This window comes from Peromyscus maniculatus, chromosome X (assembly GCF_049852395.1).
Source record: "Peromyscus maniculatus bairdii isolate BWxNUB_F1_BW_parent chromosome X, HU_Pman_BW_mat_3.1, whole genome shotgun sequence".
Classification (NCBI taxonomy): domain Eukaryota; kingdom Metazoa; phylum Chordata; class Mammalia; order Rodentia; family Cricetidae; genus Peromyscus; species Peromyscus maniculatus.
In genome coordinates, this window is record NC_134875.1 from 87,767,332 (window position 1) to 87,779,608 (window position 12,277).

The window sequence follows — 12,277 nt, forward strand, 5'->3', positions numbered from 1 at the left end:
CATGAGTTTCCACTAGTTTGGGTATTTGTCCCTGTGCTTTTTCCAACCATGGTCTCAACATCTCTTGCTCATATAATCCTTCCTCTCTCTGGCCGATTGGACTCCTGGAGCTCCACCTGGGGCTTGGCCTTGGATCTCTGCATCCTCTTCCATCAGACACTGGATGAGAGTTCTATCATGACAGGGTGTTTGGCCATCTGATTACCAGAGCAGGTCAGCTCAGGCACTCTCTCGAAAATTGCCAGTAGTCTATAGTAGAGGTATCTTTGAGGATTTCTGGGGACCTCTCTAGCACTCTGCTTCTTCCTATTCCCTGGAGTCTTCATTCATCATGGTATCTCCCTCTTCATTCTCCCACACTGCTCTAGGACCCATTTCTGGGCCCCATCCCTTGCCTGAGAATTCCTCTTGATCTGACCACCACACTGGGTGCCTTTTTGGACTCTGACACCACACTAAGACTCATTAATTACTTTGAATTTAATTCATTACTTATATCATTGCAGGCTTCTCCAGTCAAAGATGTCAAAAAACATATTCTCAGCAAATGCAATGACATAGTCAAGAAACTGTGGAAGAAACTAGTAATTAATATGACTGGAGTAGTAATGTTGAATAAATAGAAATAGACTGCAAACTCTGGCTTCATTGTCTTTTCAGAAGTACTATATTCTCTTGCTTGAAATATCTATCAAGACCTATAATCCATTGATTGATTTCAGTCATGTCTCCATCTATTTTATAAGGATTAAAGGCACCCACAGGTAGTAAATATTACTGATCCCTTCAGCCTACACTGACTCAGGTCTTTTTTACTACTTACATTTAAAACTTTATGTATACCCTGTATCTATTTATCAGTATCATGATGTTACTTTTCTTTTGTTTTGAAGTTCTTTGAAAGCTGTGACTACAGAACTATCTCTCAGTTGGATCGCCTTTTGAAAAACTGTACATCCTTCTGACATGTGCTGGCAATATAGCAGGTGCTTAATGAAAAGTGGTTGATTAACAGAGGCTTGGTTTTGTCCTGGGAACAGACTCTAGGACCTCCTACTTACTAGCCAAGAAGCTTCTCATTGAGCTAAATTCCCAATCTGATGAATTCTTTTTTAAAAAGTGACTTTATTGGTGATAATCTCCTAAAGCCAGCTATTTGATCAAACAGGACCATTTTTTTTCTGGGTTGCTACCAATTCAGTGACCACTATTAGGGTACAGAAGCTGAAGTTGACTATGTATGACCCTTACAATAGCATGTTAATGAGGCCAAAGTTTCTTGGATGTGGTATATATCACTGAAAGGGAAGCTACTTTATATGCATATAAATATACCACTTCCTCACCTAGAAATGCATACATATCATGAGGAGAAAAAGCATTTACTTTCTCCAAAAGACAATATAAGAAACCATAATATTGTGACTTCAGCTATTTTCACAAATATAAAAATAACCCAAATATAACCGGTGCCTTTTCCAGACTAGTTTAATTTTGTTACCTTTTCATGATAATTTTGTATTTAGCAGTCAAAATTGTTCCTTACTCACTTCTTAATAATTATTCACTCCAAAATGTAATACAAAGAACTATTATCTGTTATTTACAAATACTCTTTTTATCCTCAAAATGGATGACATTATTAGTTCAAATTGACAGTTAAGCTGGATAAAATTTATGGTCCTTCACCTAGATAAGATGAAATGAAGTATGTTTTATCAGTGCACTAAAAGAAACTCTTGCTATTTAAACATCTAAAGCATTCACATTTCTGGCACATAAAGCAAAATTGCAAGGTATAACATTATATTTTAAAATCTCCTATATTTCTTAGCACTGGCAATGAACAATTTGACAAGAAAACCAAAAGACAATTATGTTTATAATAATATATAATACTGAGGAACAAATCTGATAAAATGAAATGCAAATTTTATATTCTGAAGATCAAGAAAACAGTTTTTGAATAAAGGCATAAGAGGTATGCAAATTCATTCATCAGAAAACTTGGCGGCAATAATTCCCAAAATGATCTACATATTGGACACAATCTCTATCAAAATGCTAGGTGGTTCTGTGTAGGACCTGATGATATTACACCAAATATGAAAGTTCAAGGGACCTCAAACAGCTAGGACAATAATGAAAACAAAGTTGGAACACTCATACTTAATTTCAAAACTTAATAAAAATGTATAGCAATCCAAACAACATAGAAATGGGTTGGGGAGTAAAGATATATAGATCAGTGAATACAGTTGAATGCCAAAAAATACATCACATCCATGGTTAATGGATTTGTACAAAGAATTCTGAGACAGTTAAATGGGAAAGGGCTCAACTAGTGGATATCTACATGCACAAAAATGGACTGGACCACTATTTCACATCATATATAAACATTAAATCAATGATGATCACGGACCTAAATATAATTAGCTAAAACTGGAAAACTCATAGAATTAGGGAAAGCCTCTTAAAATGTAATACTAAAATTATAGTTCAAAAAGAAAAAAGTGGATAAACTGAATTTTATCAAAATTTAAAATTACAAATATTCACAAACCATAATCCATTAAAGGACTTTTATCAAAACATATATTTTAAAGGACTCATAATTCAATGTCAAAAAGACAATCCATGAGCAAAGAATATGCATAGACATTTTGACAAAAAAGATAAAAACAGACAAAAACATATGAAAATATATTGAATATTGTCATTAAAAATGTACACATTAAGATGACAATGAGATACTGCTTCACAACCACTAGATAGCAATATCAACAACAACAACAATAATAATAATACAATGAGTCTGGAGAGACATTTAAGTTCTAAAGAACACTTGCTGTGCTTCCAGAGGATCTCTGGTTCAGCACTTATATCAGGTGGCTCACAACTTTCTTCCAGATGATATAATGCCCTCTTCTGGCCTCCATGGGTACCCACACCTGTGCATATATGCACACACAGACACATATATACATAATCAAATCAAATAAAATGTGATAATAATGTGTTAGCAAGATATGCAGAAAATGACCAGGCAGTGGTGGCTCACACCTTTAATCTCAGCACTTGGGAGGCAGAGGCAGGAGGATCTCTGTGAGTTCAAGGCCAGCCTGGGCTACAGAGTGAATTCCAGGAAAGGCACAAAGCTACACAGAGAAATCCTGTCTCAAAAAAAAAATGCAGAAAATGGCATGTTCATAGAATGCTGCAAGAGTTCTAAAATAATGTGGACCCTTTTGAAACAGCTTGGCATATTCTTATAAGATTAAAAACACAGGTATGATATGACATATTATTTCTCTTACTAATTACCTACCAAGAGATTTAAAACCATATTTGCGCACACACACACACACACACACACACACACACACACACACACACACAAATGTTGTACATAGGAGCTGGAGAGATGGCTCCAAGTGTAAAAGCACTTGTTACTCTTGCAGAGGATCCTGGTTTGGTTTCCAGTACCCACATGGTGGCTCACAACTACCCAAAATTCCATTTCCTTTTTTTTCGAGACAGGTTTTCTCTGCGTAGCTTTGCGCCTCTACTGGAACTCACTTGGTAGCCCAGGCTGGCCTCGAACTCACAGAGATCTGCCTGGCTCTGCCTCCTGAGTGCTGGGATTAAAGGCATGTGCTACCACCGCCCAGCCCAAAATTCCATTTCCAAGGAACAAGATGCCCCAGGCATGCATGTGGTGCACATTCAAACATGTAGGCAAAACATTCACACATATAAAATAATATAAATAAATATAAGTTTAAATAAATGTGCATGTTTATTGTTTGCAGCAATAATATTAGTAATAATATTGTTAGCTAGTGATAATAATTTCCAAAACTGACAAAATGTGGCATAATCTACAAAATAAACAAAATTATTCACCTGTGAAAATAACAAAGCATTGACTATGTGATTTGACATGAATGAACCTAGGAAGCATTATTCTATAAGAACGAACCTAGTCACAAAAGAACTAGTATTATATGGTTCTATTTAGATGAAATGGCAGAATGAGTAAATCCATAGAGACTAAGAGCAGATTAGTGGTAGATCAGCGTTGGCAGTCGGATAGAGGGGTGACTGCTACAAAGCACATAGGATTTTGGGGGCGCTGAATAAAATGTTCTAAAATTGACTATGATAATAGATCCATAACTCAGGATGTACTACTATAAAGCACTGAAATATGCACTTTACGTAGGTGAATTATATGGATTGTGAATTATGTCTCAATTAAGCTGTTGCTGACAAATAGAACTCTGATACTACATGATCTAAATTGGCAACATTCTCTACTGACCAACAGCACTTTAATGCTATAAATTTGTCCGAGTGAGCTATTCTCAAGCCTGATGTGTCTGGCAGATTGGCAGCAATCAGTATGAGAGAGAAGAGTGGCATCATTCATGAGTTTGCAAACCATAATTGGTGCCCTCTCAGCTCTGTGATGCAGACACTAAATGCAGCCCTTACTGAGTAACAATCTAAAACATTAGAATCAGGAGAGACGCTTCCAGAAGCTTTGTGTTCTGCTTCAGAGAGGTTTCCTCAAATGGTCATCATGTATACGAAATGTAACTTTCTAATATTCTGACTGCTAGCGAGGGAGTTAACAGAACATTAACCCTTACTGGCCTACTGGAAGGTATTTGAGTGTTAGTGAATAAACTGGAAAGTACTGGATACGTCTAAAAATGTACAATTATCTTATATGCCACAAAGGACAGCATATGGTGGTAATCATATGGTAATTCACAAGTCATTATTTAAAAGTCAATTCTGTGTTTAGGATGAGGATAACTCAGTATAAATGAAGTGCTGACGGGGTAACTGAAGGAGAGTGATTTCCTTACTTTTTTCTTTGTTTACCAATAATCATTTGCATGTCGCCTGAGCACCCTCATGTGAAGACTAGCACTGACCTAGACATACAGAATAGGGGAATAAATACTGATCCAGACAGAGTTTTTGGGAAAGGGAGAGTATGATTATTCTCGGTGTCTTAGAGTTTATCAAAAGGGCTAGAAGAGGGAAAAGAACAGAGGTTGAGATAAGCTGTGTAGACAGCTCAGTTCAGAGGGCCCTGGATTCAAACCCCAGTACTGCATGACAATACATACATACACATACATATACACATATACATACATACATATATACGTACATACTATAGACAGACACAGATACAAACATACACTTATCTGGGATGGGGGCAAAATACTTCACTAAATCTTCAACTTATGCAAGCTATCTCCCACAACTTTCTCAGCAACTGCTGAACCTGTCTCTAACCTCAAGGTAAAAATGTCCTCCTGTGAGGCTATTCATTTTACAGTTCCTTCTTATGATCTGTACTTGATTCATCTTATCTTATACCTGTCAGATTTTCATTAAAAGGATTAATTAATTAATTAAAGAGCATGCCACAGGTGTAATGAGAAAAAACATTCTGAGAAGTAGAGTTTATATTTCAATGTCAAAGGCATGTTAGGAGTGAAATAAACGCAAACCAGGCATAGGCAGCATTTGAGGAAGCTGCAGACAAAGACAAAATGGAGGAGTTGGGGGTTGGGGTAAGATTTCCTTTTCACTCCCTTACCAACATCACACAATGCAATTTTTTGTTTGCTTTTTGTTATTATTATTTTTCAATATCATGAGTTCAGATATGATAATAAATTAAGCCTCTTTCTTTGTCCCACCTAGTCTGCATTCTCTTCCTTGCTTAAAGAGAGCTCCAAATGAAACTAAATTGTCATAATATCATCATAAGTAATAATAATAATAATAATAATAATAAATTGTCCATGTTCAACTCACAGGATACCACCAAGAATGGCCACTGTTTGTTTGCAAATAAAGAGATGAAAGAATCCTTTGTTTTATAAACATTTATGTAAACCAGATGAAAAATTAAAACAGTGAGGAAAAAAATCAACAAAGAAAATTTAACATGTCAATAAATTCAATATATTATTTCCAAGTATCAGCTCCATGAATGAAACTCTGATGAAGTAAAATTAGCACTGCCAGGAAAGCACCCCAAACCAACCCTACAACTGAAAAACTCCAAGCTGCTTAAAAAAAATGATACCAAGCTGAGAGAGATTGCCTACATAAGAGGGTCCTTCCATGAATGCATCTTGGGGCTACTTACAAATGGGGTGCCAACTGATTTGGCTATTTGACATTGGGTTCTAAGGACTGGGACCCAGGAAGAACTCACTGACTACAGAGGACGGACACTCCTTCTCAATATTACTGATTCTGAAACCCTAGAGTCAGAAATCATTCATTGATCCTAAAGCAAAATTTTGCTTAACAAGACAAACTGTATAGAATATGATAGCCGGAAAAAAATCTTCTTTGTAACTAGGAAGGAAAATGGAGATGAAATGAGAACTGATAAAATGCCGTACTTAGGAAAACATAATAATAGGCAAGACTTTCCAATGCCAACGCACTATTCAAATAATTCCTATCATGGATTCTGGAACAAACAAATAAAAAAAATAGTAATTTTTTACTCTGCTTCTAAGTAATTTCTCTAAACCTGAATTCAAATTCTTGCATGGGCTCTTTAGGGCTCTAATTTGTAAGAATCAATGTTTACCACAGTATTATGCTGCAAAGTTGCAGTCTTGTTTCATCACCAAGAGAAAACAGCGCCATAAAATAGCATCAGGCTTGTAAACAAGACCCATTACTTTTATTTTTCCTTCTGTTCAAAACATATGCTAAACTAAGGAAAAAAAGAATAGGGCTATCTTCAGCTTCTGCCTTCTTCTCAGTAGAAACGCTGCTGATGTATGACACAGTTAATGCTTCAGTTAGCAAAGCTAAAGAAGTCTCCCTCATATAATTAATGTTCATGATAACACACAAGTGAAAAAAGGAGGAACCCAACAAGTTATGAGAAGCTTCCAGAATTTTGAGGTTTTAAACTCAAAATCAGCATACAGTGCATGCCACCTAGAGGGAAAGAGCTCTGGGCTTGCCTTTAAAAAGCCTTTGCCTTTCATCCAGTTATGCCTGTAAAGTAAGCGGAAACAATAGAAAGTAAGGAAATATTTCCATTTTAGAGGTTGTTGGCATGCAGATTAGATCAGGTGAATACTTTTCAAGAAAATGATTCAAATGATTTTTCTAGACCTTAGAAATGGAGTTTGTCAACTCACTTAGTCAGAACTTCATTGACTCTAGTACATTCTCACTAGCTGAGCTCAATAATTTAAAGAGTGTCAGTGAAGCTTCAAAGTATAATACTCATCCTAATAGAGAAGGTACCCCTCCCATTAAGAACTGAGATAAAATCAGAATACTTACTATATAAGTGCTAGAAAGTATTTTTATTCACTGGCTGGAAATTCAGACTGAATTTTCAAAACTACATCTTAAACCAACACAGAGAACTGCTGCTTTCCTTCTTGTTAAGTGAACAAGTTGGGGTGGGGTATCCAGAAGGCCAGATGGCTTAGGTGGCTAGTCTTAGCATTATGCTAGTTTAGGAGGCACTTTAGATAGTTCCACCCAAAGAAAAGTTTGTAGTAAAAGAGGGATTCTGTTCTCTAGTTGACAACCCTAGAAAAAATTAACCATACTGAGTAAAACTATTCTCATAAAATGAAGACCTTTTATCCCACAGTAAAAACCATCACAAAAATAAACACTCTAACTTAACTGGAAAAGATCTGATATCAAATGAATCTTTGAAAATCCTGTAAGACAAACCTTCAAAACCAAGTAGAATATAAGCCGTGATAAGAAACTGTTTCTTCAACAACTCAGAAAAAGCGTTTTTTTTTTTTTTTTTTGAAAATCTATCCTCTTTTTTTTTTTTTAATTTTTGGACACTGTCCTAACAACCAAGAACAATAAAATATTAGAAATTGTTAGAATCAAGTCATCAAAATTATAGTATATCTAACAAAGAGATTGGGGGGGTGTCACAAATAAAAGAAAACTGTTTGAGAAACTGACAAATTCATGGGGAGCATGAGCACCTCAGGAAAACCAAGCCTAGGCATTAATTACTCAGTCAATACTCATCTTATCAGATGAAAAGATTATCTTAACTTAGTGGGGAAAACTTTTCAACTAGTCTCTAGGAGGTTCACGAAGCAGTAGTAAATACTTTTAATATGGCGAAATTGACCACTACTTTTCTCCTGTCCTAATTAGAACCGTGGAACAACATTATGGTTCATAGGTCACTGACAGTTCTTACTCAATTTGTTATCACGAGAAACTCATGTTTTAAAATATATGTCCTTAAAACGAAAAATGTAATGAGGTGCCTTACTCCTCCCTCCCCAGTATAAATTTCTGACCACACTCAAGTAGCAGGACATGTTTTACAGTTTTGTTTTGTTTGCAACACTTGTGAGTCAAAACCAAACCTGCTTAAATTGTTCGTTTACAGTACATTCTTTTCTTTTCAGGTCTAATTCAAGCCCAAAATAGAGAATTCTGATGTGTTCTCATCTACACAGAAAATAAGCACATTTCAAGAGAAAACTGGCCCATATAATTACTCCCAACAGTGAACCAATGCTGAGAAATCCGTGAGAGCAAAGTTTCCCTGGTGTTTACCATGAAAGCTACCCCATCTACCTGCTCTAAATGTGCCCTGTTGGATTCTCTAGGCTGACCTCCAACCAGAGAGCAAGTCCCTGGTTGCTTCCTGGGAAGAAACTGCACTTCTTCACACCGGGGCCCTCAGCGACTAGACGCGGCTTCTCTTTGAGAATTGAGAAATTCTATTATCTCTCTTTGAAGGATACGGGCCGAAATCAGGTTTTTACTTTTATTTTCCTTTTATTATGCCAAGACCATGCACGGACAGAGAGGTGAATGTTAACAAACCCATAGATAAGAAACTGCCCACGTTTCTGATCGTGTTTCTAGGACTTTGAGGAAAGAAGAGGAAAAAATAGTGAAGGGTTTATGAGCGTCATTTCTGAAAATGGCCCATGCAATTGGATTTAACTTTAGTACTTGGAACCCTTAGTACTTGGAATATCAGAAAGATGTTAATGGGGGGATTTTAGGTGTCTGGGAGAAGTGTGGGGAAGTCTCAAAGGGCACCAATTAGCACCGGGAGCGCAGCAAAGATTCCTGGGCTTAGGTGGAACTCTTCACAAGAGGACAGTCCCCAGGAGGGCTCCAGATGTAGGACAGTCCTGCCTATGGAACTGACTGAGCTGTTTTAGGATCCCTCGGAATGTTCTCTTGGGCGGGATTGCTTAGATCCCCCAAAACGCAAACTGCTGCTCTGTGCCCTTGATTAAAAGGCGGCATTTTTAGGAGAAACTTACCGCATGTCTCCATAAGGTCCGGAGTAGTTCTCCATCCAAGGTCCCATCTCACTTTTGATGCAACTAGGACTGGGATAGGGTACTCTGTTCACCACTCCACTGGGGTACCACACTTCAGAGGCAGAGAAGTCACCCTCCTGGCTCGCCAGCCCCTGAGGGGGGCGAGTGTAGCCATAGGGGGCTACAGGCCCGGCCTCGCTCGGGCTGCTGCTGCCGCCCCCGCCGCCTGGCCCATATAATTGGCCTTCTTCTGCTGTGAAGAGAGTGTGCCAGGAAGAAGAGGCGGTGGCTGGGGGCGATCCAGTGCTGGGTCCGGCTGCACTCCCTCCATGTAGGCTAGCCAAGTCCCCATAGCGGCATTGCGCCGCGGCCGCAGCCCAGGGGCTGGTGTAGTCCAGAGGGTTCTCCAGCTTGATGCGGGCGTGTGGATGGATAGGGGGTTGGGGGTGCGGCGGCCCGGTTAGAGCCAGCGGAAAGTTGTAGTAGTCGCGATTCTGGTAGGCTGCTGCCTCATCCACTGCTCCGGATTTATACAGAGACAGAGTGGACGGGATCTCAAGTGTCCCAGAGCTACCTGCTTCACTGCTGCCAGAGCAGCCCAGGCTCTCGCTTTCCAGCCCTTTGGCATAACCTCCCTTGAAAGGGGAATACTCAGCAGTCTCTTCCGTGCCTTTGCCCGGGCCCTCTTCCAGGGGAAGACCTTTGCATTCGGCCAGTGGCGCACAGGGAGCGGGACGCACCGCGGGTGGACCTCCCAGGAGCGACGCGTACATGCAATCTCCCCGAAGCTGTTCCCCTGGACTCAGATGTTCCAATGCTTCCACACCCAATCCCATGGACACAGACACTGCTTTACACAACTCCTTGGCACTGTCAGATATGGTCGAACTGCCCCCTAGGTAACTATCTTTGGAGGAAGAGGGAGCCCCAGTGGCCTCCCTTGCTCTGGCGCTGCTGCCACTGCCTTCGGATATTACCTCCTGCTGCTGTTGCTGCTGCTGCTGTTGCTGCTGCTGCTGAAGAAGTTGCATGGTGCCGGCCTCACTCAGGATGTCTTTAATGTCGGTGGAGCAGCTGCTTAAGCCTGGGAAAGTGGGGCCCAGCAGGGACAACGTGGATGGGGCAGCTGAGTCATTCTCATCTGGAGGAGCTGGTGGCTGCTGCGGCAGCCCCTTGCCAGGAGCTGTGGCAGTCCCAGGCTCTGGGAGGCAGCCGCTCTCAGGGTGGCCCTCGGAGGCTGACTGCTGCTGTGAAGGTTGCTGTTCCTCCTCCAGGGCCAGGTAGCCTGTGGGGCCTCTGATGTGGGCTTGGGGAGAGCCATCCTCGCCGTGCTGCTGCCGCCGCCGCCGGGGGCTAGTCTCCTGCCGCTGCTGCAAACAGGCGCCGGGAGGTGCTATGCTAGCGGCCTCAGGGTGCCTGGGGCCCGGGTTCTGGATTGCTTCGCGCACGCTCTGGAACAGATTCTGGAAAGCTCCTCGATAGGTTTTGGACGGGGGCCGTGGGTAGACCCTTCCCAGCCCTAACTGCACCTCCATCCTTGAGCTTGTCTGTATCTTTCACTGAATTCCCTTATCCTGTCTCCTTGTCTCTTGCTCTGAAGAGTTCAACTGACTGATGATGTAGTAGCTGCAGCTAGCTGCCCACCTGCGGGAAGCTCCGGGGAAGAAAACTTGCAGGAGGAAAAAAAAAAAAAGCGCCCAGATAGCCTCAAAGTCTCCTGTAAAGGAAGGCACGCACTAGACAGGATCTGCCCTGCTAGTTCCACGGTCTGTCCCTAAATACTTGAAGAACAGATTAAAAGATGCTCAAAGCTTGACGTGGGGGGAAAGGAAAATCCTCTGCCTTCCACATGCAATGTCCACTGGAGCAGGTGCAAATAAGAATTGGGCTATTTTCCTTTTGTTTTCTTTTAGCTTTTGTTTTGCTTTCGACTACTGAAGCTCTGACTGCCTTTTCATCTTTTGATTTCTAGCTCCACACACAGGGTGAGGGGCCGGCAGGTGGAGGTGCAGGGGGAGAACCTGGAATCAGGGGCTTTCCAGGGGTGCTGTTGCTCCTCAGTCTCTGTGCTCTCAAAAGCCTTCTTTGCAACAAGCTCGCCTGCTCTCAGCCAAAGGGAGTTACCTCTGTGCAAACTGGCTGGCAGAGCTGGGGGTGTAGGGGAGAGGGTTGGCCAGGAAGCCTGCCTAGTCAGCTCCCAGAGAGGGGACCTGGGAGGGGGTAGGGGGTAGAGGGGAGGATGACAAAGGCAGCTGTAGTCCTACCGGACACTTTCCTCGCTTCCTCTGAGTCTCCCGCAGCTTTTAGAAACTTCACCGAAGAGGAAAGGGCAGCTCCGGGGCGGCGGCTTCGAAGCCGCCGCGCTGCAACAGGCGTCGGCTGTAGCTGAGCTCCGGCTGGCGTGGTCTGTCCCTTTAGCTTCCGTATGGCACTGGAGTGGTTAGCTCAGTCTTTTCCCCTCTGATGCCCTCTCAGCCTCCAGATTTGCTCCGGACCCTCTGGCTTTCCCAGCAGGCTGGCTCCCAGGGATCTCCGAGGGGGCGCTGGGAGGTGGAAAGCAAATGCAACAGTTTGTGAGTCGGTCCCGCCCCCGCGGGCCGGCCTCCCTGCCTTCCCACCTCCTTTCTCTCTCCCCTCCCCTCCCCTCCCTTTTCCTTTTCTCCCCTCCTCTCACCACAAGCCAGCGCAGGGTGGCTTTAAAGAACGAAGTGCTGGCGTAGTGTGGGTGAAAGCTGGAGTGACTCGTTGTAGCCTTTGAGGACCCTTCTTCCCCAAATACCCCTGTTTTCCGGAACCAGGTTTTGGGCTCCAGACTAGAAGCTTTAATTTGGAGTGATTTTTAACAGACAAGTCTACCGGCTCTCCAGAAGGCGAGCACAGGCCCGATTTCATTTCTAAACCCAATCCCAAAACAGTTTTGGAGGTGGAAGAGG

At 41.8% G+C, this 12,277-nt stretch overlaps 1 protein-coding gene across 1 annotated transcript in view; it reads right to left on the reverse strand.

The window, feature by feature from the left end:
- Positions 1-11,878, reverse strand: part of Ar (androgen receptor) — a 173,377-nt gene extending 161,499 nt beyond the window's left edge. The window contains exon 1 of the mRNA XM_006981175.4: positions 9,345-11,878. Coding sequence (XP_006981237.1) covers positions 9,345-10,879 — 1,535 coding nt within the window. The 5' untranslated portion in view covers positions 10,880-11,878. The remainder of the gene's footprint in view (positions 1-9,344) is intronic.
- Positions 11,879-12,277: the final 399 nt, after the last annotated feature.